Consider the following 24,576-nt stretch of genomic DNA (forward strand, 5'->3'; position numbering starts at 1 on the left):
TGGGAGGCAGAGAAAGCTGCTGCAATTAAAAGTTAAGGAATTCTTACACAGTGTATGTATCCTTGTACTCTGCATTCAAGAGACAGGCGACAAATCATTTGTGCATTGGGTAGATCGCAATCTCTCTTTGTTGGTGTTACAAATGAGATGGTAACTGACATCTATTATAAGACAGTTAGGAAGCCCCTAAGGAAATCATTACTCCCCAGAGGGCGAGGAGGATAGTGTAAGAAATCTGGAGCCTGTGTTCTTTCATGAGGGCTCCTTCCGCTCTGGAAATGGGCGGTGCTGAAACAGAATAAAGAAAAGAGTTGATCACTAGGGCACAGCTGTAGGGGACGAGGCATTTTGGAGAAAGAGAGGAGCTTTGCCATCTGGTTCTTTCTTTAGAACAACACTAATTTTCTCCTCGGGAGGAAAAGTTGAATGTAACTCTAGGCAGCAAGTCAATAAAACAACATCCTCATTGAATGCTTCAGTCCAGCTCCTTTTAATGGAGCATGTTCGCCTTGGAATCAATCAACAATTCTTTATTAAGCCCCTGTGATGTGTCAAGGAGCTCACATTCTATCAGGAGAGAAAACATGCCCACAAATGAGTATATGCCGAGTATACAAAATAAACCCAAGGAAGCTTTGGGAAGGAGGGAGAGCATTGGAGCCAGGGAAGGCTAGGAGGTATTAGAACAGATTAGAACACACCATGGATATAATCCATGGAACCCTCTGCTGCACCATATGAAATAAGCACAGAAGAGGAATCTTTTACCTTTCTCTGCATTGAAATAAGCACAGAAGAGGAATCTTTTACCTTTCTCTGCATCCCTAGCACTTAGTACAATCCCTGGCACATAGTAGGCACTTGATAAATATTTGCTGACTGAATCATCAGCCGGGTGAATCCTTGACCCATTGGCTCAAACTTGTATTTCTAAAGGGCTCCCTTCCTTCCACAGATAGTGAAGACAAATGGCTGCCTAAGCATCCAGACTCAGCCTGGCATCCTTTTTCCCTAGAGCTCTGTGATGTCTCATCTCTGAACTTTGCTCTTAACATCTTTTTATGTTACAGCTATTCATGTATATATATTTTTATGTGTATATATTGTTATATGCAGTTACGCTGGAGTAAATATATATGTCTATACATACACATATATGAAGACATATAGTAGTATACATGGGGATAAATATATATAGTTATATTAGAGTAAATATATCTATATGTATATATAGGAATGTATATATATAAATAGGAATGTGCACATGTACAGGAATGTAATATCTAATGTATATATAAAATATAAATATATATAAACATACATAGTTATATATAGTTATGTTGGAGAAAATATAGGTGCATATATAAGGAAATATATATATACATATTTATAGGAGTGTATATATATACATACAATAAGAGTGTATATAAACACATATATAATTATGTTGGAATAGATATACATAGGAGTATATAAGAACACATAGGTAGTTATAGATAGTGATATTGGAGTAAATATGTAGATATTTGTAGGAGTGTGTGTGTATATATATATATATATATAGGAGTATATTTATTTAGATACACATATATAGTTATGTTGGAATAAATATATAGGAGTATATATAAAACATATGTTGATTATGTAGTCATACACACATATACATACATACACACATATATGTATATACATATATATGTTGTTATGTTGGGATAAAATTGTGCCACAGTGAATAGAATGCTAGACTTGGAATTATAAAGACCTGTGCTCAAACCACTACACACACTTATCTGTGTAACCCTGGGCAAGTCAGTTAAACTTTCTGAGTATCAGTTTCCTCATCTATAAAATGGGGGTAATAATAGTATATATCTTGTGGGGTTATAATGATTATCAAATGAAATAAATTATGTATACTATTACAAACCTTAAAGCCCTATATAAATGTTATCTATTATTCCTTTCTGAAATTCACCCCTTCCAAACTTACCTGTAATATACTTTGCAAACAACAATAATGACAATAACAAACACTCCCAAATCTGCAATTGCTTATCTATGTATGGGTTATATCCTTCCAGTAGAGTGAAAATTCCTTTGAAAGAAGGACTGATTTGTTTTGGTCTTTGAGAGAATACAGTCCAACTTCATTTTACAGATAAGGAAACTGATTTACTGAGAGGTTAAGTGGCTAATTCAAGATCATATAGGTAGTAAGTGGCATGGCCTGGATTTCAGTGCAAACTTTCTGACTCTAGTTCTAACACTCTCCACTACATGTAATAGAGGTTTAATAAATACTTGTTGAATGGAATCTTAGCCTGTCCTAGCTTTCCCCCTTCTTCCCATTAGATGTGGAATTACCTGAGGACAAGTTTCATATCTTACTTATCTTTGAAATAATAATTGCTGATGTATATATAAAATTTTTTATATTATAACATATTTTACATGAGATCAGTGGATAGAGAGCTAGCCTTTGAGCCAGAAAACCTGGATTAAGTACCACCTCTGGCACATACTGGTTGTATGATCCTGAGTACTAAGTCAACTTCTCAGAGTTCTCTAAAATTCCTGCATTTGTATCCATTAATGATGTTAGGTATAGTCTGACTGTATTTCAGGCTTGTTAATCAATCAATTGTATGTCAGACACTATTCTGGGTACTAGGATCCCTGTCCTCAAGGAGTTTATATTAGATTACCAGAGACAAAAAGTATACCTTAAATATATGTATATACATACAAAATATATACAGAAGAAATACAAGGTAATTTGGAGGGAAGAAGTACTAGCCTCTGCAGTTTGGGGTAGGCTTCATATTACTCATTCATATAGACCTTTCTTCTTATTAGTCTGATTTGGTGAGGTTGTATTACTTTTGGAAGGCAAAATGCCATCTGTATACTGTTTTGATCATTAAGGCAATGTCCCAGGAATTCACTTACCTGATGTTAAAACAAAGGAGCCATCAGGTGTTGGGTCTGGGTGTCCAGCCATAACCTTGAGCCCAATGGCATTCACTTCTGACTGGGTATGAGCTTTCACCCAAGCTTGTACTGTAGGATGCTCAACAATGGTGTTCAGCTCAGAGAGATTTATGTCAAGTAAGTCTTTCAGATTTTGAGGACTTAATTTCTAGGGATCCAAAATGAAAAGAGAGAACACCTGAGACTGTTGCCTTGGGTCCTACAATGCACATCCCAGCAGACACAGACCAACAAGACAGTATCAAAGGTCTAGGGCTAGTTAGCTCAGTGGATTAAGATGCAGTGTTCAGAAAACCAAGGTCATATGTTTGACCGTTATCCATTCACTGCTCTTAGGAAGAGGGAAGCACTGTGGTTTAGTGGAAAGATCACTGGACTTTGAGCCAAAGTTATACCTTGGGTACATCAATTCATCCTGAGGATTCAGGGAATGAACTCAAGCTATGAGCCCATAAATGATTAGTGTGGGACTTCACAGCTGGCGGTTCCATTGAGAAGCTTTACCCCCAGTGTTTCCCACCTTAACCTCCTCAGGATTGAGGGCTGTAAAGGTGTCCATGGCCATCACGGGCGAGTCAGCTGCAAATTGAATGAGATCTTCAGATGGGGCTCCTCCTGCCAGGAGAAAGCAGAGAATTCCCAACTTAAGCCATTAGACATTTGGCTAGTACTGAGTTTAGTACAACCCTATTGACCTGATTTTCTGGGTCCTTTGTACCCCATCCCCCAGTAAATACACTGGTCTAAGAAGAGCCTCCCTGTGTCCTGTACACCCTGTACTTTAGCCTGACCCCTGCTGTCTGGAATGCTCTCTCCCTGTTAAAAGGACAAGCCATCTAGTCCCACCTAGACCTGAGCAAGAATATCCTCTTTCCTACGTCTGTTGCGTTTTAACCTGTTAGTCATTTTCTGTCCTTTTCAGTCCAAAGATTATTCTCTTTGAGAGAGAAGGCAAGGCACATAAGAATTGAGTAGTTCTATCTTCTTTCTGGAGTCTGTCATCATTATGCTGACTAACCTGGGCCGTGGCTTTATGGCTTCTTTGGTCCTCCTCTTTTTCTCAATATACCTAAAACAAGCCCCAACCTCTCCCTACGCCCTGCCTTTTTTTATAAGTGGGGTTGGTTTTTTTTTTTGGAGGGGGGAAGGCAGGGCAATTGGGGTTAGGGGACTTGCCCAAGGTCACACAGCTAGTAAGTGTTATTAAGTGTCTGAGGCTGGGTTTGAACTCAGGTTCTCTGACTCCAGGGCCGGTGCTCTGTTCACTGTGCCACCTAGCCACCCCCCACCTCACCTTTTTTTGATGTTCTTATCTTTCCTCACTAGCCTGAATTTGTTCTGAGCTTTAGTGCTGCTGACACTACTCTTACAGAGCCGTAACATTTATTTTGTCTTTATCCCCTAGCTGTGTGACCATGGACAAGTCACTTAAACTGCATCCCCAACACAGCTCGCTAAGACCTGTTTGACTCAGTTATAAATACTAGTAGTGGCCAGGTTTCTGGATTCCTTAATTCGAATAGTAGGCATTTAATGTTGATTCAACTGATGCTTGAGATCTTGCAGTGAGGTCTGAGGAGAGGATGGAGATCATGCAGCATAGGATCATTCACTTCCCCTAAAGGATCATGGATGGAAAACTGGAAGGGACCTCCGAGGTCATCTAATTCTATCCCTTCATTTGACAGATGAGGAAACTGAGGCCTGGAGAGTAGAGTGATGTATCATACAGGTAGTAAGTAGCCAAGCTGGAATTTGAACCCAGGTCCTCTGATTCCAAATCATGTCTTTTTTTCATTGTACCATGCTGCAAACAACCATTCAAATGCCTTTCTAGGCATTGTGCTCAAAATATATTACAAATATCATCTCATTTGGTCCTCACAACTCTGGGGTGTAGGTGTTATTGTTATCCCCATTTTACAGATGGGGAAATCGAGGCAGACCGAAGTTAAGTGGTTTAAATGGGAATAATAAGAATACCTGTCTCCCAGGGTTATTGTGAAGATCAAATGAATTAATAATATCAAATGAGTCTATAAAGTGTTTTACAAACATTAAAGTGCTACATAAACATTGGTTATTTGTCATTATTTGTCATTATTATTATTCCTTAACTTCTCAATACCCCAGGCAACTCTCTTAGATTATAAACCTGCATAGGTAGATGGGATTTTCTTCCCAAGGACTTCCCCCCCCCCCCCATTGAAATCACAGTTCTTGTAAAAGTAGAACAAGTTCATTCTAAACATTTCTATTGGTCCAGCAAAATTTCTAGCTTTGATAGTTTATAATCCAGCCTCTGACCAATTGAAATGTCCCATTGAACAGCATGTTGGCGCCACCTGCAGCAGCTATAGTTTCCTCAGCTGAGCCTCAGGACTTCCCAGATTGCGAGGAGACAGAGGAGAGAGAGCAGTATTTGTAGGGAGATTCATCCTTTGTCGAGCGCTGCTTCCTACTTCCCTCAGAGTCTGTTAGAGCTGGAAAGGACCTGAGTTATCATTTAATTTAAATTCCTCATTTTATAGATGGAGAAGTTGAAGCCTGGACCAGGAGCATGCCTTGCCCGCGATTCTGCAGGGCCTAGACCTCAGATCTGCTCACTGTCCCCTTGCCACTTCCCATAATGCCACTGGATATGGCTGCAGAGACCTCCTCTCATCTTGAACTGTTGTGTTTCACTCATAGAAATAACTGAGGGCTCCCTCTGGAGTCTGTCAATGCTTCTCGTGCAAAGAACTCTCTCTGTTTCTCTGTCTCTATTTCCCTGCTCCCCCTTCTTTCTCCCTTTTTCTCTCTCCTTCCTTTTCTTTCTTCCTCATTCTTGCTCTCTCTTCTGCCTCTTTCTCTTCCCCTCTCCTTCTCTCTCTTTCCTTCTCTCTCCTCCTCTCTCTGTCTTTGTCTCTTCTGTCTCTTTCTCTCTCCCCCTCTCCTCTCTCCTTCCATCTCTTCCCCCCTTTTCTCTTCTGTCTCTTTCTCTCTCTCTCCTTCTTCTGTCTTCCCCCCCTTTTCTGTCTTTGTCTCTTCTGTCTCTTTCTCTCTGTCTCCTTCTCTTTCTTTCAATGTGTGTGATACTCTTGTTTCTCTTTGCTCTACAGAAAAATAATCAGCAGAGGCTCTTTTGGGGCTTCCTCTCTTATCATCACCAAAAGGACCAACACTGAAATCATTTTGGCTACTTACACAGGAAGAACTAAGAATATGAGGCATTATGGCCTTGCGCTAGAAAGAGCATAGGATTAGGGGGCAAGAGATCTGGGCTCTAATTGGGCAGCTTACATTTATACTATATGTATATAGTATATATACTATACTATATATATACACTATATATGTATACTATAAAAAACAAAAAAGCCCTATAAGATATACAAGGTAGGTATTATGTCCCCTGTTTGGAAAATAAGGAAAATTGGGCTCACATTTGTGAAATGACTTGTTCAGGGCAATACAGCTAATATGTTGCGTGACTCAAAGTCAGATCTTCCAGTCCTTTCCTCTGCCACTAAGTCAGGTTCCTATGGACAAATCCCTTCCCCTCTTTGTGCCTCAGTTTCTCCATTTTTCATATATGGATAAAATACTAAATGAATTCAATCTCTCGGTATCTCATGCAATTCTGTAAGATTATAGTTTCTTTCAGAGCAGGGGAAGATCTGTATGGGTAGAGGGGCTTTCCTGACGAATAGTCACATTGAAACTACAGGTCTGGTTCAAAAAAAAATCCCCATAGACTAAATGATCTTTAAATCCCTCCTAAATTTAATGTTCTATGACCCTAGATTAAAGTGCTGATATTGCTGAGTAGGGGTGGGCAGTCTGGGAAAACTTTAGTTATGGCCAGAGATTTTTAAAAAGAAAGTTTTATTTATAATGTTTTGCTTTTGAATCAGTCATTTTGGGAAATCTGCCATACCTGCCCCCTGTGCACTATACTCTCTTGCCTTTCCCATTCTGGAATTTAACTCTTTGTAACAACAACAACAAAAAAATAGTTTAGCAAAAATACCCAAGCAAGGATTATATCTGACAATGTATACACTATTCTTCCCTTGTAGTCCCCCACCTCTTTGTCAATAGGAGGGAGGTACATTTCATGATTTATTTTTGTATTTGTTGTTTTTTTTTTTGCCTTTTTTGAGGGCAATTGGGGTTAAGTAACTTGCCCAAGTTTACACGGCTAGTTTGTGTGTGTGTGTGTGTGTGTGTGTGTGTGTGTGTGTGTGTGTGTGTGTGTGTATGAAGTGTCTGAAGCCGGAACCAAACTCAGGTCCTCCTGACTCTGGGGCTGACACTTTACACACTATGCCACCTAGCCGCCCCTGGATTTGTTTTTTCATAAAGATCTATGGAGTGAACTGGAAGACCTAGACCGATATTGTGTGTTTGTCAGCATCCGAAGCACTCACCAAGCAAGGACTTTAGCATCTGGTAATAGGCATTCTGTGCATTCTGGTGCTCCTGGACTGTGGCTTTCACCTGGTGGTAGATGAGGTTCTTCTTTCTTTGAGAACACTGAGAAATATCCAGAGGTGTACTCAGCTCCCTGTGCCATTGAAAGATTTGGAACCATTTTAACTTAGAACTTGAAAACCTAGACCTCGATTAGAATTCTACACCTGTACTCCTCGCGGCGTGAAGGTAATCCTGGGGTCTTGAAGGCTATGTTAAAATGACTTATTCCCTTTCTATTTTATGTTTTGAATCAGGCACGGTGAGTGGCTATTTCTGTCTGCATCATTTCGGGGGAGGGGGTATCATGATGTGAGTGGCAGTGTGGGACTGTAGAAAGGGTATTGGTCTTGGCTTTGTTTCTAATACTGGCTTTGCCATTCGCTACTGTGCAACCATGGGCAAATTGCTTAACATCTTTGGGCCTCAGTCTCCACAACTGTAAAACTAAAGGGGAAGGGGTTTCTGAGGTTCTTTCCAGCCATCAATCTATCATCTTGTGGTCCCTTGATTTGTATAAGGTTATACTGTTAGCCCTTGCTTGGGGCTCAGGGGCTGAACTAGACACAACCCAAATCCTACCGCACAGAGGAGCTACAGAGAGAGACTTGGTGAATTAGGGGAGAGTCTCATGGTTTTCTTTTAATCTTCCCATATCCCAGTCACTCCCAAAGGAGAGCTCTTCAGAGACTCATACCATGACACCCCCTCCCCCTGAAATGATTCAGACAAAAATAGCCACTCACTGTGCCTGATTCAAAACATAAAATAGAATGAGAATAAGTAATTTTTACTATTATAAATACCCAAATTAACTAAAAAGTACATATGAAGAAAGACACTATATCCAGAGAATATTGGAATGTTTGAGCTTAGGACTTAAGGACATAGGCAGTTTAGGACATAGAACAGATTGTTTGAACTGCAAGGGACCTCATAAATGAACTATTTTTTTTTAACAGACGAAGAAACCAAGTTGACCCAGGGAGGGGGAGCTAACTTGCCAGAGATCATACTGTTCTTAGTGGAAATGTCTGGGATAAGAACCCAAATCTCCTGATTTTTCCCATGGGACTCCAGGGGAAAAAAAAGAGGCCCCAGAGACATAATCTTATTACTTTGCTAAGGAAGAGGCAGCTCTCAGTGTTTCCAATCCATGTGAAAAGGAGGGAAGGATCTGAAATCAAAGAGCCCAGAGGAGGAAGTCTTGGGAGCCAAGACAGATTGTGGGTAGCTCATATCTTCTCTCCAGACATCTGCTAAGACTCTTCTGTCTTTTGGTGTCTTTGGGTTTGAGTGAGCCCTGAGCACTAATTCAGTTTAGCCCCATCTGACATCCTTAGAAGAGAAGCATGGTTTAGAATGCTGGACTAAGAGTTGAGAAGACATGTTTAAATCCCACTTCATGTGCAATGAATGACCCTGGGCAGGTCACTTAATCTCAGGGTTATTTTGAGTCAATTGGGGTTAAGTGACTTGCCCAGGGTTGCACAGCTAGTAAGTATCTGAGGCTGGATTTGAAGTCAGGTCCTCTTCAGTCCAGGGCCACCATGCTATTATCTACTGTGCCACCTAACTGCCCCAGGCCACTTAATTTCTATGAAACTCAGTCCTCTCACCTATGAAATGTGGATCTCATTCCTGTAGTCAGGAAGACCTGAGTTCACAGTTAGCCTCAGATACTTCCTAGCTTTGTGGCACTGGGAAAGTCACTTAAACTATTTGCCTCAGTTTCCTCATAAGTAAAATGAGGATAATAATAGCCCCTACCTCCCAGGGTTGATTTAAGGAACAAATGAGGTAACAGTTGTGAAGTATTTAATATAGTGCCCGGCACATTGTAAATACCATATAAGTGCTAGCTATTATTATCATCATATTTATATACAAAATGCTTTGTAAATTTTAAAGTGCTATATCAATGTGAGCCCAGATTATTTTTTACAAGAGAGAGATGACTTGAGTTATACCAGATGTCCTCAGGACTGAGCTGCTGCAGCAGATGGTCTTCCAAAGCGCAGATGTGGGGGTCCAGTGCAGTGAGGACAGTCCCTCTGAGCTGGGTGTGGTTCCCTTTCAGGTACTGGTTGACCATTTCATTGACCTATGAACACATACACAATATTTAATGTTCCTAGATGTCAGGTCTCCTTTCCCAGTCCAACATCCAATGCCTTCTCGCCTCTCCTTTCCTTGCAGGGTCTCAGGATTATTGTTGGTGGGTAAGGTGACTATTTTGGAGCTGAAAATGAATGGCATTTGTAGGAAGAATGAAAGGCCATGTAGCCAAGTACTTTAATGTCCCATTACTGGGGTGGCTAGGTGGTGCAGTGAATAGAGCACTGGCCTGGAGTCAGGAGGACCTGAGTTCAAATCTGGCCTCAGACACTTAATACTTACTAGCCATGTGACCTTGGGCAAAGTCACTTAACCCCAATTACCCCTCCAAAAAAAAAAGTAATGTCCTAATTCTGTTTTCTAGTTGCTTTCTGGAAGTGTCTCCTTTCTATATTCAGATTATAAGAAAGACTCTAACTTCTTCTGTATCCTAACGTAGCACAGGTCTAGGCACATAGTAAGTGCTCTGTAAATGCTGAAGGGAGAAAAGGAAGAGAGGAAGGGTAAGAAAGGAATTCTTCCCATATCTTTAGTCTTCTCTCTTTGGTGAATGGAATATAGAGGAAGGGTCTTGGATTGGTGGCTGAGGACTCTGGGTTCTGGTCTTAGCATTGCCTTTAACTAACTGTGTGCCCTCGGGCAAATCATTTCCCTTCCCTGGGCTTATTTTACTCCTCTGAAAAATGGGGGCAACAACTCAGACTATTGTGAGACTCAGATGAGCAAAAAGAGATTAATACATTTGTAAATTGTAAGTGTTCTGTAAATCATAAAGCACTTTTTAAGTCATAGAGGACTTTGTAAACTAAAAAATCTCTGAAAATAAATGGTAACTTTGCACTTGGTAGTAATTTGTGACGAGTAGTACTAGTACTTTGTAAATAAGTTTTGTGAATTATAAAGTACATTGGAAACTGTCTTTGTGAATAGTAAGGCGCCTTAAAACCAGTTAAATATTTTGTAAACTGTGAAGTGTTAGGTGAGTGTTAAGTACTACGATTCTAACCAATTCTAGGGACAAATTCGTTCTTTGGATGCTTGTGGGGGGCTGGTTAATAGGCAGCTTTGCAGCGTTAGGACTGACTTTCAGAGACAGTGAGCCATATGGCCTCTAGATGTCTCTTTTGCCTTTTTCTTTAGCTTCCTGTTTCATGAGATCATCTCTCCTATACAGTCCCATCCAATGAACCCATTGCTCTGATCTGACCCAGGGTTTCTGCTTCATGGTCCACTAGCAACACTAAAACCTGAAACATTGAATAGGAAGATTGAACATCTAGAAGCTGGTGGCCTCAGAGAGGAAAATCTCGATGAGCCTAATGGATGGGCATAGGACCACAGTGCTACCCTCTGTGCCTATAGAGTCAACTAAAGCTCCCTATGCCCTGGGCTTCACCTAGAGATGGGTCTCAGTTTAGAGAAACCTGATTAGCAAAATTCCAAACCTATAAAAGAGATGGATGAGGGAGTTACTATTTCTATTAATTTTTTTTCCCCAACTATAAGAGTATGCCTCTGTCCTGCTGGGTTCCTTGAAGCAATTAGCTTTTCATTGTAATTTGAGTTAGAAAAATCCTCATTCAGAGACAATTTATCAGGAACATGCTGTGTAGAGCAAGGCACACCTGGACCACTGCCACCAGCCTAGAGTTAACACTGAGAGTCCATCCAGCCAGGCTATTGTAACGATCTTCTAGCAGCTCTTACTTCTGCTCTCTCCCTCATCCAGTCCATCCTCCATGTCTCCTTAAGGAAACCTCCCTGATCCCTTTTTCCCTTTTGAGATGTCGCATAGCACTAAGTGCTTCAAAGGTATCTAGCGCAGTCATGAAGTCAGGAAGACCTGAGTTCATTTACTAGCTGTGTGACCCTGGGCAAGTCACCTAATCTCTGCCTCAATTTCTTCATCTGAAGAATTGAGATAATAATAGCACCTATTTCACAGGGCTGCTGTGAGTTAATATTTATAAAGTGCCATAAACCTTAAAGCATCATGTTAGCTACTGCTGCCATTATAATTATAGGCCACTAGGTGTCACCATAGTGCATAGAGTGCTGGGCCTGGAGTCAGGAAGACTCATATTCCTGAGTACAAATCTGGCCTCAGATACTTACCAGCTCTGTGACCCTGGCTAAGTCACTTAACCCTGTTTGCCTCAGTTTCCTAAGCTGTAAAATAAGCTGGAGAAGGAAATGGCCAACCACTTCAGCATCTTTGCCAGGAAAACCCTAAACAGGGTCACGAAGAATCAGACATGATTGAACAACAACAAAATTTTATAAGATGATTTTCAGTAGACCAAGTAGGAGAGGAATTTTTCTGTTGTTCCCCCTACATTTTTTTTTTGTTCTGTACCTATGATTTCAATGGTAGAGAGGACTTCCTCTATCAATGCAAGCTAGCACTTGCTCTGCAACTTACAGTTTTAGAGAATTTCCTGGGGGCTCTGATAGGCTAAACCAGGGGTGGGGAAGCTGCACTTGAGCACCTAATGTCCTTGAGGCTGCAGGTTCCCCACCTCTGGGAAAAACAGATTACCTCTGGGGTCATCCCAGTATGTGCCAGAAGCAGGACTTGAACTCAGGGCTTCATGTGTCTAAGACTAGCTCTCTTCACTATACATGCTGGCTCTCTCTCTCTTCTTACCTTTTCATCATGATTTAACCAAGAAGTTCCTCTCAGGAGGGCGACTAGAGTATCACTGGCAGTGACGTTCCACCTGGCCATCTCTGATGGTTGATATGCTTTGGCTATGTGGCCCAGGAGTGGGAGGTAGTCTTCCGGAAGCACTCCAAGCATCTGTTTCAAGACATCATATGGCGCAGTGTGTCAGCGCTAAACTCAACCTCAGGGACTTCTAGTTTAACTTCACTTAAAAAATTGTCTCAACTCAGGGCAAGTAGGTGGGGCAGTAGATAAGAGCGCTGGCCCTGGAGTCAAGGAGGACCTGAGTTCAAATTTGGCCTTAGATATTTCCTAGCCACGTGACACTGGGTAAGTCACCTAACCCTGATCGCCTCAAAAAAAAAATAGTCTAAACTCAGTAACCATCAACAAAACACAATTTAAAAATGATTGTATGGAGATCTGAAAACTGTAAATTATTTACAATTTGCTTTTAAAATGCATATATCAATGTAAACAAAACAATAATTCTATTGTTTTTCTTCCTTCTATGAACTCTTTGTGTTGCATATTTTTCAATTTTGTTGTTTTTATTTTTTATATATAGTCAGTGTATATATATATATATATATATATTTTTTTTTTTTTTTTTTGGAGTGGGGAGGTCAAGGCAATTGGGGTTAAGTGACTTGCCCAAGGTCACATAGTTAGTAAGTGTGTCAAGGCTGGATTTGCACTCAGGTCCTCCTGACTCCAGGCCAGTGGTCTATTCACTGTGCCACTTAGCCGCTCCTATATTCTTATTCTGATACTGCTTTCTTTGTTCTGTAGCATTTCTTATTTTCCCTGTATTTTTGTATATTTTTCATATTTGCAATTCCTTTTGGCATAATAGCATTTCATTAGTAGCATAAACTTAGTATGCTTTAAAAAGGAGGTACACAGAGAGAAAGGATTGGCCCAAGTCATGCAGTACAGTAGTAGTTTTGGGACTAGAATCTGGGTTCACTGTAGCACATTGCCTCCTGTCCATATGGGAAAATGAATGGGCTTGACAAAGATTTTTGGATTTGTGAACTGCCTTACTAGGACTAAATATACAGGGTGACCTCCCCCTCCCACCTGCATGCCTTTGCATGTTAGGCTTGCTGATCTCATAGGTTGAGAGCTTGGTTATGTCCCTCCCATGACTTCCCTCTCCCTCTTTCCTCACCAGCTCAACTCTACCTTATCCAGTTTCATTTTCAGAACCTGGAGCAGGGGATCCTCAAATTCCATGCTCCCAAAGAGCTCCAAGTGGTTTTTTAGGACGCTGTCCGGCAAGCAGGCTTCCAGATCACTGCTCGAAGTGTAGCTGGCTGCTATCATGTCTCTCTCCTTCCTTACTCTATCTGCTGTTAGTGGCACTCCAGAACAAGGGGCTGAGGCACAGAGCAAAAATGGCCATGGGGTGACTTCCCAGAGATGCAAAACCTTCCTTTCCTTTCTACCCAATAACCCTGTGTAAGTCTCAAGCCCTTGTGCTGGGCTTCCTGCAGAAAGAGACCACTCATTGCATCCTTCGCATGAAATGTCTGGAAGACGCGTTGCGAATTTAGGGGTCCTGCCATCCAACGCCTTCCACAATCTGGCTCCAGCTTACCTTTCTAGCCTTATCTCGTGCTATGCCCTTTCACATCCTCTGCTATCTTTCAGCTCTTCTCCAGCCCCATACTTCTGCTCACATTCTTTTCTATACTGGGAATTCTCCTTTATCCATTGAGATATCCCTTTTTTATTTTTGGCAGGTTCAGGTGCCACGTTCTCCACGATCCTCTCTGAAACATAACTTGATCACCATCCTGCCCCTCCCCCCAGCTGAAACCGCTCTTCAGTTTCATGGTTGACCATTCAAATGGAATCCTCCTGGTCTTCTCCCTCTGGACACTCTTCTACCTTGGCAATGTGCTTTCTAAACACGTAAGCTCAGCAGAGCTGTCCAGATATGGTCTGATCAGGGAGGAACACCTCCCTCATTCTGGACTGAATGCCTTTACTAAGAATATTAGGATTTTTTTTTCAGCCGTTCTGTTACACTGTTGACTCTTATTGACCTTGCATTTCACCAAACTCTCCGATCATTTCATACAAACGACAATGGTAGATATTAATACATATTTATTGAATTTAATCGACACAATCCTTCCTCCTCCATTCAAACATCTACTGAGAAAGAGTTAATTGGAAGGCCCTGAGCTTGGGGTTCTGGGAGAGACCAAAATGAATGATATGGTCCCTCCCCTCTGGGAGCTCACAGTGTAATAGGGGTAGTAGCAGGAAGGGGGAGGAACAGAATATGAGTGTAAGATAGGAATAGAGCAAAGCGTTTCAGTAGTTCAGAAGGAGATCACTCCTGGCTAAGTATATTACAGAAAATTCGCTGAAAGGGGTAGTAAATGAGCTGGGTCAGGAAGGGTGATGATAACTGACATTTACATAGCACTTTTAAAGTTTGCAAAACATTTTATATACATTATCACACTTGAGCCCACAATAACCCTGGGAGGAAAGCATGACAGCCCCATTTTGCAGATGAGGAAACTGAGATTCAGACAGATTAAGTGATCTGCCCATGGTCACACAGTTAGGACGTGTCAGAGCCTTTCCTGACTTCCAGGTCTAATGATACTTGCAAGATATGCTTTAGAGCATAAGATGCACAGTACTGTATAAATATAAGTTGTTATTATTATTATTATTTCTGTAACCTTTAGTCTTGGTCAAAATTAGTCAACATTTTAAAAAGATAATTTGGAACAAACAGACAGATGAAGAAAAAATGCAAAATGCTAGGGACACGTTGAAAGAGTGATCTCATTTGTTTTAGGTAATAAGAATTTCTTCCTGAAAAACTGGAAAGGAAGTTCCCTTTGTCTTAGTGAGGGAGGGTCATGGCCATGGCTGGGAGGGGCCCTAGAGGTCATCTGGTTCAATTCCTTCATTTTGCAGATGTGGAAATTGCAGTAAAGTGACTTTGCCACGGTCACACAGGTCGCACATAGTAGAGCTGGGATTTGAATCCGGGTCCCCTGACATTGATTTTGATACAGTGGAGAAAGTGCTAGAACTAAGAAATCTAGATTATCTTTGGGATTGTACTGATAGCTTGTAGGGTGACCTTGGGGAAGCCCCTTCTGTCTGGGAGGTGGATTTCCTCATTTGCATAATGGAGATGGGTAGGCTAGGGTATCTCTGATGGTCTATGTTTGATTATGAGACGCTTCAAGAAGAAGCAACTTTTAAGAAGAATAAGTAGGAAGTGATCAAGAGAGACAGGGAGCTCAGAACGTCAGCATGTAGACTACCTACTTGTGTCCCGTTTGTTCCTCTGGGTTCCTTTGAGTTGTTTCAAACTGTACATGAATTGTTCCTTGTTGTGGATCTTTAGCCAACTCAAGAAATTTGGAAAAAATTGTGTCTTCCAGGCCTGTGAAACAAAGGGATGGTGTTAGGGAGAGATGGGCACTTGGGGCAAGAATTTTTCTCCAGTTGTTTTTCAGCTGTGTCCAACCCTCCATGACCCCATTTGGAGTTTTCTTGGCAAGGATACTGGAGTGGTTGACCATTTCTTTCTCCAGCTCATTTTTATAGATGAGGAAACTGGGGCAAAGAGGGTTAAGTGACTTGCCCAGGGTCACACAGCTAGTAAATGTTTGAGAGTGGATTTGAACTCAGAATGATGAGTCTTCTTGACTTCAGATCTGGCACTCAACCCACTGTGCCACCCAGCTGCCCCTGGGGCAAGAATGTTTGGCTTTAAATAGTAGGCATTTTGCGAATCACCTGATCTTTAGGATAGTCCCATGAAGCAGATAGTGCAGGGATCATTATCACCATTTTAAAATTTGAATTTTTAAAATTTGAGGACCAGAGGGAAGTGACTTGCCCAAAGTAAGAGAAAAAGCCTAGATTGAAACACAAATCACCTGACATTAAGCCCTGATTAGGGAAATTAGAGGTACAAATCAACTCTATGAACAGATACAGAAGAAATAGGTCTCCTCTATGGAATTGGGAGGGTTTATCTATTTCCTTCACATCTCCCTTTCCAGCTTCATTGATCTTTCCTTGACTTTTCATCCAAATCAAACCTGCTTGACACAAGCTGTCATGGACTTATAAACTAAATAATAATTAAGATTTATAATGATTGACCTTAATATAGTATTGTGTTTTACATGTGATTTACATGTTATCTTATCTGATTGTCACAATAATCCTATGAAGCAGAACAGATAATATTATTTCCATTTTTACAGATGAAGAAACTGAGGTACAGAGAAGTGAAATTACTTGTCCAGGACAACATAAAAAGCATATGCTAGATGTGAGATTTGAACCTTGGGCTCTCCCGATTCCAAGTTTATCATTCCTCCCATTATGCCATTTACTCTATATCTGATTGATAATGACTAAATTTATGATTCCCACCTCTCCCCACCCACCCTCAGAGGGCCACTTGCATATTAACAAGAAATTCTAAGAGTCTCTAAAGAATGTGCACTCTAATGGTGGGATTTCAGGCATCAGTAGCTGGCCGTTGGTGGAACTTTCCAGTAAAGGTAGGGCTTTCCAGTGCCCCTCTCATTCCTTCACATAATCTCCCTATTCACAGGGAGATGGAGGCAGTCCACAAGCAAAAAGGAAATTCTGTTTCTTTGAAGATGGAGTTTTTTCCTGATCAAGGCAGTTGCCTTTTGTTAATGACTTCCCCTGGATTCTGCCTCCAACCAGGCTTCCCCTAGATAGAGGAGAAATGCTAAGGAAGCCTTCTGGGTATTTACCTCTGTCTGGAAATGACCTGAGATGATTTCCAGATTCATTTTTATAAGATTTTGAGTTCACAATTTTTTCTCTCTCTTCCTCCCCTGTCCCCTCCCCAAGACAGCATGCAATTTGATAAAGGTATACATGTACAATCATATTAAACATATTTCCATCTTAGTCATGTTGTGAAAAAAGAATCAGAACAAAAGGGAAAAAAAACACAAGAAAGAAAAAAAATAAGAAAATAGTATGCTTTGATCTGCATTCAGATTCCATAGTTCTTTTTCTGGATAGGGATAGTATTTTCCATCATGAATCTTTTGGAATTGTCTTAGATCATTGTAGTGCTGAGAAGAGCTAAGTCTATCAAAGTTGGTCATCAAACAATGTTGCTGTTATATGTATATACTGTGTATAATGTTCTCCTGGTTCTGCTCACTTCACTCAGTATCAGTTCATGTAAGTCTTTCCAGGTTTTTCTGAAATCTGCCTGCTCTTCATTTCTTATAGCGCAATAGTATCCCGTAACATTCATATACCACAACTTGTTTTGCCATTCCCCAGTTGATGGACATCCCCTCAATTTCCAATTCTTTGCCACCACAAATAAATATTTTTGTACATGTGGGTCCTTTTCCCTTTTTTATGATCTCTTTGGGATACAGACCTAGTAGTGGTGTTGCTGGATCAGAGGGTATGCACAGTTTTATAGCCTTTTAGGCATAGATCCAAACTGTTCTCCAGAATGGTTGGATCAATTCACAACTCCACCAACAATGCATTAGTATTCCAGGTTTCCCACACTGAGATGATATTCTAGGGGGAGTTCAGTATAGTGGAAAAAGTGTTGACTTTGGAGTCTGGAGATTTGGGTTCAAGTCTAAGCTCTTCTACATAATTGCTATATGACCTTGGGCTAATCTCTGGGCCTCAGTTTCCCCATATGTAAAATGGAGAGAGACTATATGATTTTAAAGATCCCTTTCAACTCTTAAATAGAAGACTACTAGACTGTAAGCTCCCTGAGGGAAGGCACTGAGTCTCCTCACTCTCCTCACTTCTACAGGGCTCAGAGCAGGCTAGGTATATAGTATATAGCAGGCATATAGTAGGTGCTTACTCTCACAGGTTTTATTGCAGAAGAGATGTGGGACAGAGTAGGGGGGGGTGACATATGGGGATCCAGGAACAAAAAGGGGGGTAGAGGGACTGACTATGACTGATTTTTAAAGCAAAAACAAAGAAATGAGTTAGAGGGAGCTGAGAAAGATCAAGACAAGTCCCCCTGATGAGTCAATGAGTACCAAGTGTAATTTTTGTTGTAAGATCAGAGGATCATATAAATTCAGAACTGGAAAGAGACCTTGGTGGCTGTTTAGTCCAATCCTTTCATTTTATATAGAATACAATTGAGGTCCAGAGAGATTGTAATTTGCCCAGTGTCATACCGCTACTTAGTGGCAGAGCAGGGATTCAAACCCAGGTGCTCTGATTCTAAATCACAATACTTTCCATGGCATCTCACTTCCTCTCCTTTTCAGACCTCTTCCAATTTTCCCATGTGTGCAATTCCTGCCTCAATCCAACCTCTCTGCCTGTTCCCTGCTGTCAACCTCTACAGGGCTGAGTGTTTGCTAGGGACATAAGAGAAGATAGGGAGACATCTCAGCTTGTTCTGTAGGAGGCCTGAGGGTGGGGAGAGAAATCCAGGTGGGAACCAACAGGAAACACATGGGAAGTTCATGAAAGAGATTCAAGGGTTGGCAGATTTGGGAGCAAGAAGCATTCCTGGAAGTTTACTTTGGTCAGAAGTCCCATACCCTGACATCTCTCCTCCAGCCCTCCTTGGTACAAAGCCCATAATAGAGTCATTCTCTGAAGACTGTTGCAAGGTACCTCAGGGATTCTCTGAAGGATGTTGCTGTCTAAGATGCTGGCCAGATTACCCATCCCCTGCAGGGTGCTGGCTGTCCATGTTGATGGAGACCTATGGGGGAAAGATATAGGAACATAAAATCACAGCAACTAGCTGAATGAGTTCTTGTGTTGGTCTTGGAAGTTCTAATACCTCCCTGTGCAACCTCAAGTTGCCTCAATTTTCTTGTCTACATAATGGTGGTGAGGATTTTAGCCAATGATTTCTAAGTCCCCTCATGCTCTAAGGTCCTTCTGACATGTCATGTTCTGTGTTCTGAGATACCTTGTACATTCTGTGAATAGGCTGTGATTATGGGACCCATCTATTCTCTTAAATGCACATGGAAGGATTGGAATGGTGATCAAAGCCCTGAAGAAGGACTAAGTCTAGTCTTTTCTGAGGGTCAACATTGGTGTTTCAGACTACTCAAGGGTATATCCACGCTGTTAGTCAGCTAATGTGCATGGCCATTGCTGCTAGTGATATTGACAGAGAATCAGATTCTTCCAAGTACATACATACCCAAAGATGTCTTTCAGCCTATGCTGAATGGCTGTGACTTGAGATGCAGTGAATGATGAACAGTACTGAAGCACTTGGAGGATGTAAGGGTCAGATTTTTTAATTTGTGAGTCATTCAGGGCACAGGACAAATTGCCCAAAATTTGTAGGTGTTTCTTGGAAAGAGAATCATTTGAAATTCCCTGGAAGGGAATGGGGAAAGGAGACAAACAAACAAACATGAAATGGATAAAAATGCAGGGGGGGGGTTGTAGATAATTTTTCTCAAAGTCTTTTTTTCAGAACCTCAGGTTCTGTACATTTCTAGATAGAGACAAAAAAAGCACTTACCAGGCAGTGCTCAGCCTGGTCCATGAGGGTTTTCCATTTCAAAGTCTCCTTCTTCAAGATGTCAAAATGAACCTGTCCAATTTGCCTAAAATATTTTTCACAGTTGTCTGGGCCAAAGTCTTTTTCCATCCTGGAAATTATAGTAAATGGTGAGGCTTTTAACCAAGAATTGAAATCTAGGTCTCAAGATGGATGCTATATGCCAAATGTTGGTATGTATCAGAATCCCATAGCCTTTAACTGCCAGGATCTAAAGCCAACTAATACAGGAAGACCCCAGAGAGTAGGAAAAGGTTCAGAAGGTACTGTGGAGGTCCCAGCTATAATTAATCTAGTGACACAAAGTCATTGTTGCCTAGACCCTTTCGTGGTCTCCTTCCATGATTTCTGTCTGTGAATAGGACAATCTGGCACACGAGACTTCTCTAGGAGAATACTGAATACAGTGGGGGACAGAGAGACACCCAGGGAAAGCCAGTTAGGAGCAACGAACCCCAGACCATACTTCTCTACCATGATAGACTCGGAGGCATTTAGGATTAGAGTTAGTCTCTCTTCTCTTTGGTATTTCCTTTCATGACAAACAACTTTGAAACCACAGTATTACGGGAAAGCCTAAAAACACTAGATCAGATGTCCTGATTCTTTCTGATTTCATCTATTGTTGTTTGGATAACTACAGCCAATGTATTTCTCAGGGCTACTGTCTATAGCTGTTGCTTGTCACTTCCCAGAACCACAGACTAGGAATTCTTAAATCTGGGGCAAATTCCTTTGGAGGGGGGCAGAGTGGGAATAGTGGAAAGGCCATCTGACGAGTGCATGGATAGGAGAGCGTGGTAAGAGATCATAGTGGGACAGAAGATGGCCTGACTCTGGGTGGAGGGGCCCTGGAGGGATAAGAGAACCTGGGGCTGGAATTACGGAAGGCGGTTGTACTTCTTGCTGGCCTGGGCTGGTAGAGGACTATGAGGTGTTGGCATCCTGGGGTAGAGCCTCATCTGTCCCATTCCAGTTACTTTTCAGGCAACCTGAGGGTTTAGCTGCTCTGGCTTCCCAGTGGGATAACAGCATGCGCAGAAGAGCAAGGTCTGTGGAAGACTCACCCCAAGGAAAGTAGGATATCTGCAGGATATTCCTCAAAATCTGATGGTTTGATGAACCCTGTCAGTCTCTTGGCTGTACAACTGAGCTATAAAGAAAATTGGAGACTCTGATGTTGTAATACAAATAATCCTAGTAAAATGGAAGGATTTTCTTTAAAAAAATTATTCTGCTACCATTTGGTTGTGTGTGTGTGTCCTTCATTTCCCGATATATTCCTCCCTTCCATCCCCAGAGAGCCATAACTTATAACAAAGAGTAAAAAAGAGAGAAAAAAACAGTTCAGAAAAACTAACAATCAACAGTTAAGGCAGAGCATATTTAATGTTTTATATGCATAGTCCTGTACCTCTGCAAAGAAGGGAGGGAGTCATATTCTCTTATCTCTTCCTAAGCTCTGTCATTATAGTTATACTGTATTTGTTTTTTATTTTTTGCCTTTTTTATGGAAGGTTTTTTCCCCACAGCTGAGAGCAAAGTTTGAGTCATTTCCCAAATTGAACCTCTTTGAAATGGTTTTCTTATTTGGTTACATGAGAAATGGCAAGTGAACAAACTACTCTATAACATCTGCAGTGATTAATATAAGAACACAGAATCATAGATTTGTGTGCTATTAGAACTGATATGGAACTTAGGGAGCTTTTATTTCCTCTTCCCTCACCTGATGTATGGAAGACAAAGCCCACTCTTTCCAGCTTGTCAGTCTCTAACCTGAGCCCTGATTTGAAGCTGGACTGGTAGAATGAAAGTGGACTTTAAGTATATTTGCAAAAAGTTGATATGAGAGGGACTGGGGACCAGCATTTATAAATGATTAAAGTGAGAGTATGTCCATCTGGAACATTTCATCATACTGGTTATCACTCGAGCTGGGTTCCAGGGGATTAGATGCTAAAGCTGGGTAGGGTGTGTGTGTGTGTGTGTGTGTGTGTGTGTGTGTGTGTGTGTGTGTGTGTATGTGTACATACTAGGGATGGGGAGGAGACACAGGAGATACACTCACCTGGTTTTTGTCTATTCTGATATGTTTACTGGCCAAGACCCTGATAAGCTCGGCAAACTCAATCTGTTTCAGGAAGTTGGCTGCTCCACAGCTGAAGCCCTGCAGCAGACTTGAGGATAGCCTAGACACAAAACAAAAATTATACATTTGCACAGGACCCAGAATTCTCTGCCTGTCTACTTGGGGGTCATGAATTGGTAAATTGTGGAGTATCTTTTGAATGAGAGGGTAATGCTTGGGAAAACTCCAATGGAAGGCAGCATGGCAGGAGAGGAAAGAATTCTGGCCTTGGAGTCAGGAGACCCAGGTTTCAGTTCTAGCTCTGACACTTACTAGTCAGTCTGTGTTGACTCTGGTCAATCATTTCATCTCTCCAAGTCCCAGTTACTTCATCTGTAAAATGGGAGGAGGGTAATAATCCTTGCCCTGTTTCTTTCAAAGAACATTTGTATGGAAAGTGCATTGTAAGAAATAAGAAATGTAAGCTATTATTTATTATTATTATTATTATTATTCTCTTCTCTTTGGTCCCAGTTTCAAAGGCTTTTCATGGTGACTTTGGGGAAGAAGAGCCCACCAGCCCTCTTATCAGTGATCATAGGGGGTTCATTTCTCTATTCCAGGAAGCTTAACTCAAAGCCTTCTGGAATTCTTTGGCTTCTGACCTTCAGGACCAAGGACAGCCACAGGAGAGAGGAGTGTTTGGCCATAAGCAAAGCTGGGACGCACTGCTTTATAGCTGTGCCTGGAGTCTCAGACAGTCATTCACGCACTCCACATGTATTTGTTAAGGATCTACTTTGTGCAGATCTTTGAGTTAAGCACTGGGAAATACAAAATTAAAGAAGAATTTCCATATCTTCAGGCAAGGAAGGAAAGAAGGAAACAAGCATTTTATTGAGCATCTATTATGTGCCAAGCCCTTTGCAAATATTATCTCATTTGATCTTCACAGCAATCCTGGGAGGGAGGAGCTGTTATTATCTCCATTTGACAGTCGAGGAAACTGAGGCAAACAGAGATTAAGTGACTTACCCAAAGAGATATTGTTAGTAAGTTACTGAGGCTGGATTTGAATTCAGGGGTCTGTAGTTTGGTAGGGGAAATAAGGCATAAAAATGTAAAGCAAATTACTTTAGAAGTGCAGGAGAGAGGTCCAAAATGCTATGAAATACATAAGAAAGAGGATATTCTGGCTGGTGATAATTGGGGAAGACATAATAGAGGAAATGGTCTTTGAGCTGGATCTTAAAGGCCCAATGAATGTGGGCACTACAAACTTCCTTTTGCCAGTATAGTAATGGGACTCAGTGCCAGTTACTGTAGGTAGTAACTGGTTAAAAGGAGAAAAGTAAGGGTTCAGAAACAAGCTCCAATGTGGTACCTGGGAACTAGTCAAACTTACTGTGAATACTTTAGAGGAGACTTGAGCACAGTCTGGAAAAGCACTTGGGCCTATGGGAAAGAAAGAGGACAAATTGTGTTGTGTGTTAGTGTGAGCTCATGTTTATGAGAAGAGGCATCATGGTCTTGGAGTCAGAAGAGTTCAAGTGGCCAAGTCACTTATCCTCCCTGAGCATCAATTATCTCATCTGTAAAATGGGAACAATAATCTTCACACATTTTAGGGTCACTGTGAGGAAAGCACTTTTTAGCTCTCAAAAGCTGCTAGAGAAATGCATGGTGTGACTATCATTACCTGTGAGCGCCTGCTCCAAATGACTCATCAAAGCATGAAGGTGACCTTGGGTGCTTAAAAGCTATCACACAATGATGCCAGCTGGGGTAAATTCCTACCCAGCTGGAAAGGCTTGGGAACAGATGGTGGGCCTGCCATCCAAGAGTAGGCCTAAGTAGGTGTTGAGGCACTGTAATGGGAATGCAAATTTGGAAGATCTTCCCTTTAGGTGCTAAAGTGCACCTGAAGCCTGGGGTGGGAGGCTTGTTTTTTCAGTAGAAACTTTTTGATTGGTCAGTGGGTCAATAAGGTTGTTACATTCTCTGAGCCAGGAGAAGGCTATATAAGCCCTGATGTGAGGCTTTGTTTTGGGGGCTCACTTTGAGAAGTGTTCTGTGATTTGATCTGGATTCTGGGAAGCCGTTGTCCAGAGGGGCCCCCCCCCGAAAAAACCCAGATGTTGAAACCCAGATGTTGACTGGGTATGGATGTAATGGTTGGACAGTTTGAAATCTGTTTACTAGATCTGTTTCTGTCTTGATAATTCTGTCTGTGTACTTTGAAGTTAGGGGTGCTGACCTTTTCCCCTGAACAAGGTAAACGATATATGTCTGACTGATTAAAGTAAGCTTGTCAACCCATTTTGAGTTGCTTTCCTTTATCAAAGCAGATCCCAAGAACCTGTGGTGGCAGCAAACCCTGAGAACGCTTGGGGTGCTTGCTGCTACAGGCACATCATCTGAGGATTACCCACCAGGCGATAAGTGTTTTGGGGCACCCCGACTTTGGGAGGCGTTATGGTGGTCTGCTTTGTTGGTGGTGGTTCTGCTTGTTTGGTAGTTGTTCAGTCATGTCCAGCTCTTTGTGACCCCAGCTGGGATTTTCTTGGCAAAGATACTGGAATGGTTTGCCATGTCCTTTTCCAGCTCATTATACAGATGAGGAAACTGAGGTGAACAGGGTTAAGTGCCCAGCGTCACATAGCTAGTAGGTGTCTGAGGCTGGATTTGAACTCAGGAAGA

At 41.5% G+C, this 24,576-nt stretch overlaps 1 protein-coding gene across 1 annotated transcript in view; it reads right to left on the reverse strand.

Moving 5' to 3' along the window:
• Positions 1–24,576, reverse strand: part of LOC138144204 (mesothelin-like) — a 41,823-nt gene continuing 17,247 nt past the window's right edge. The window contains exons 7-20 of the mRNA XM_069065538.1: positions 23,282–23,331; positions 21,877–21,997; positions 20,873–20,958; positions 19,767–19,896; positions 19,437–19,618; positions 18,893–18,983; positions 15,539–15,656; positions 13,418–13,611; positions 12,212–12,364; positions 9,417–9,550; positions 7,404–7,540; positions 3,512–3,606; positions 2,950–3,139; positions 1–288 (exon numbers count right to left, since the gene is read on the reverse strand). Of these exons, the coding sequence (XP_068921639.1) occupies positions 176–288; positions 2,950–3,139; positions 3,512–3,606; positions 7,404–7,540; positions 9,417–9,550; positions 12,212–12,364; positions 13,418–13,611; positions 15,539–15,656; positions 18,893–18,983; positions 19,437–19,618; positions 19,767–19,896; positions 20,873–20,958; positions 21,877–21,997; positions 23,282–23,331 (1,794 nt within the window). The 3' untranslated portion in view covers positions 1–175. The remainder of the gene's footprint in view (positions 289–2,949; positions 3,140–3,511; positions 3,607–7,403; positions 7,541–9,416; positions 9,551–12,211; positions 12,365–13,417; positions 13,612–15,538; positions 15,657–18,892; positions 18,984–19,436; positions 19,619–19,766; positions 19,897–20,872; positions 20,959–21,876; positions 21,998–23,281; positions 23,332–24,576) is intronic.

Source organism: Petaurus breviceps, unplaced genomic scaffold (assembly GCF_028583685.1).
Source record: "Petaurus breviceps papuanus isolate PSGF00001 unplaced genomic scaffold, PetGlider_PUasm1.0 138, whole genome shotgun sequence".
NCBI classification, from domain to species: Eukaryota; Metazoa; Chordata; class Mammalia; order Diprotodontia; family Petauridae; genus Petaurus; species Petaurus breviceps.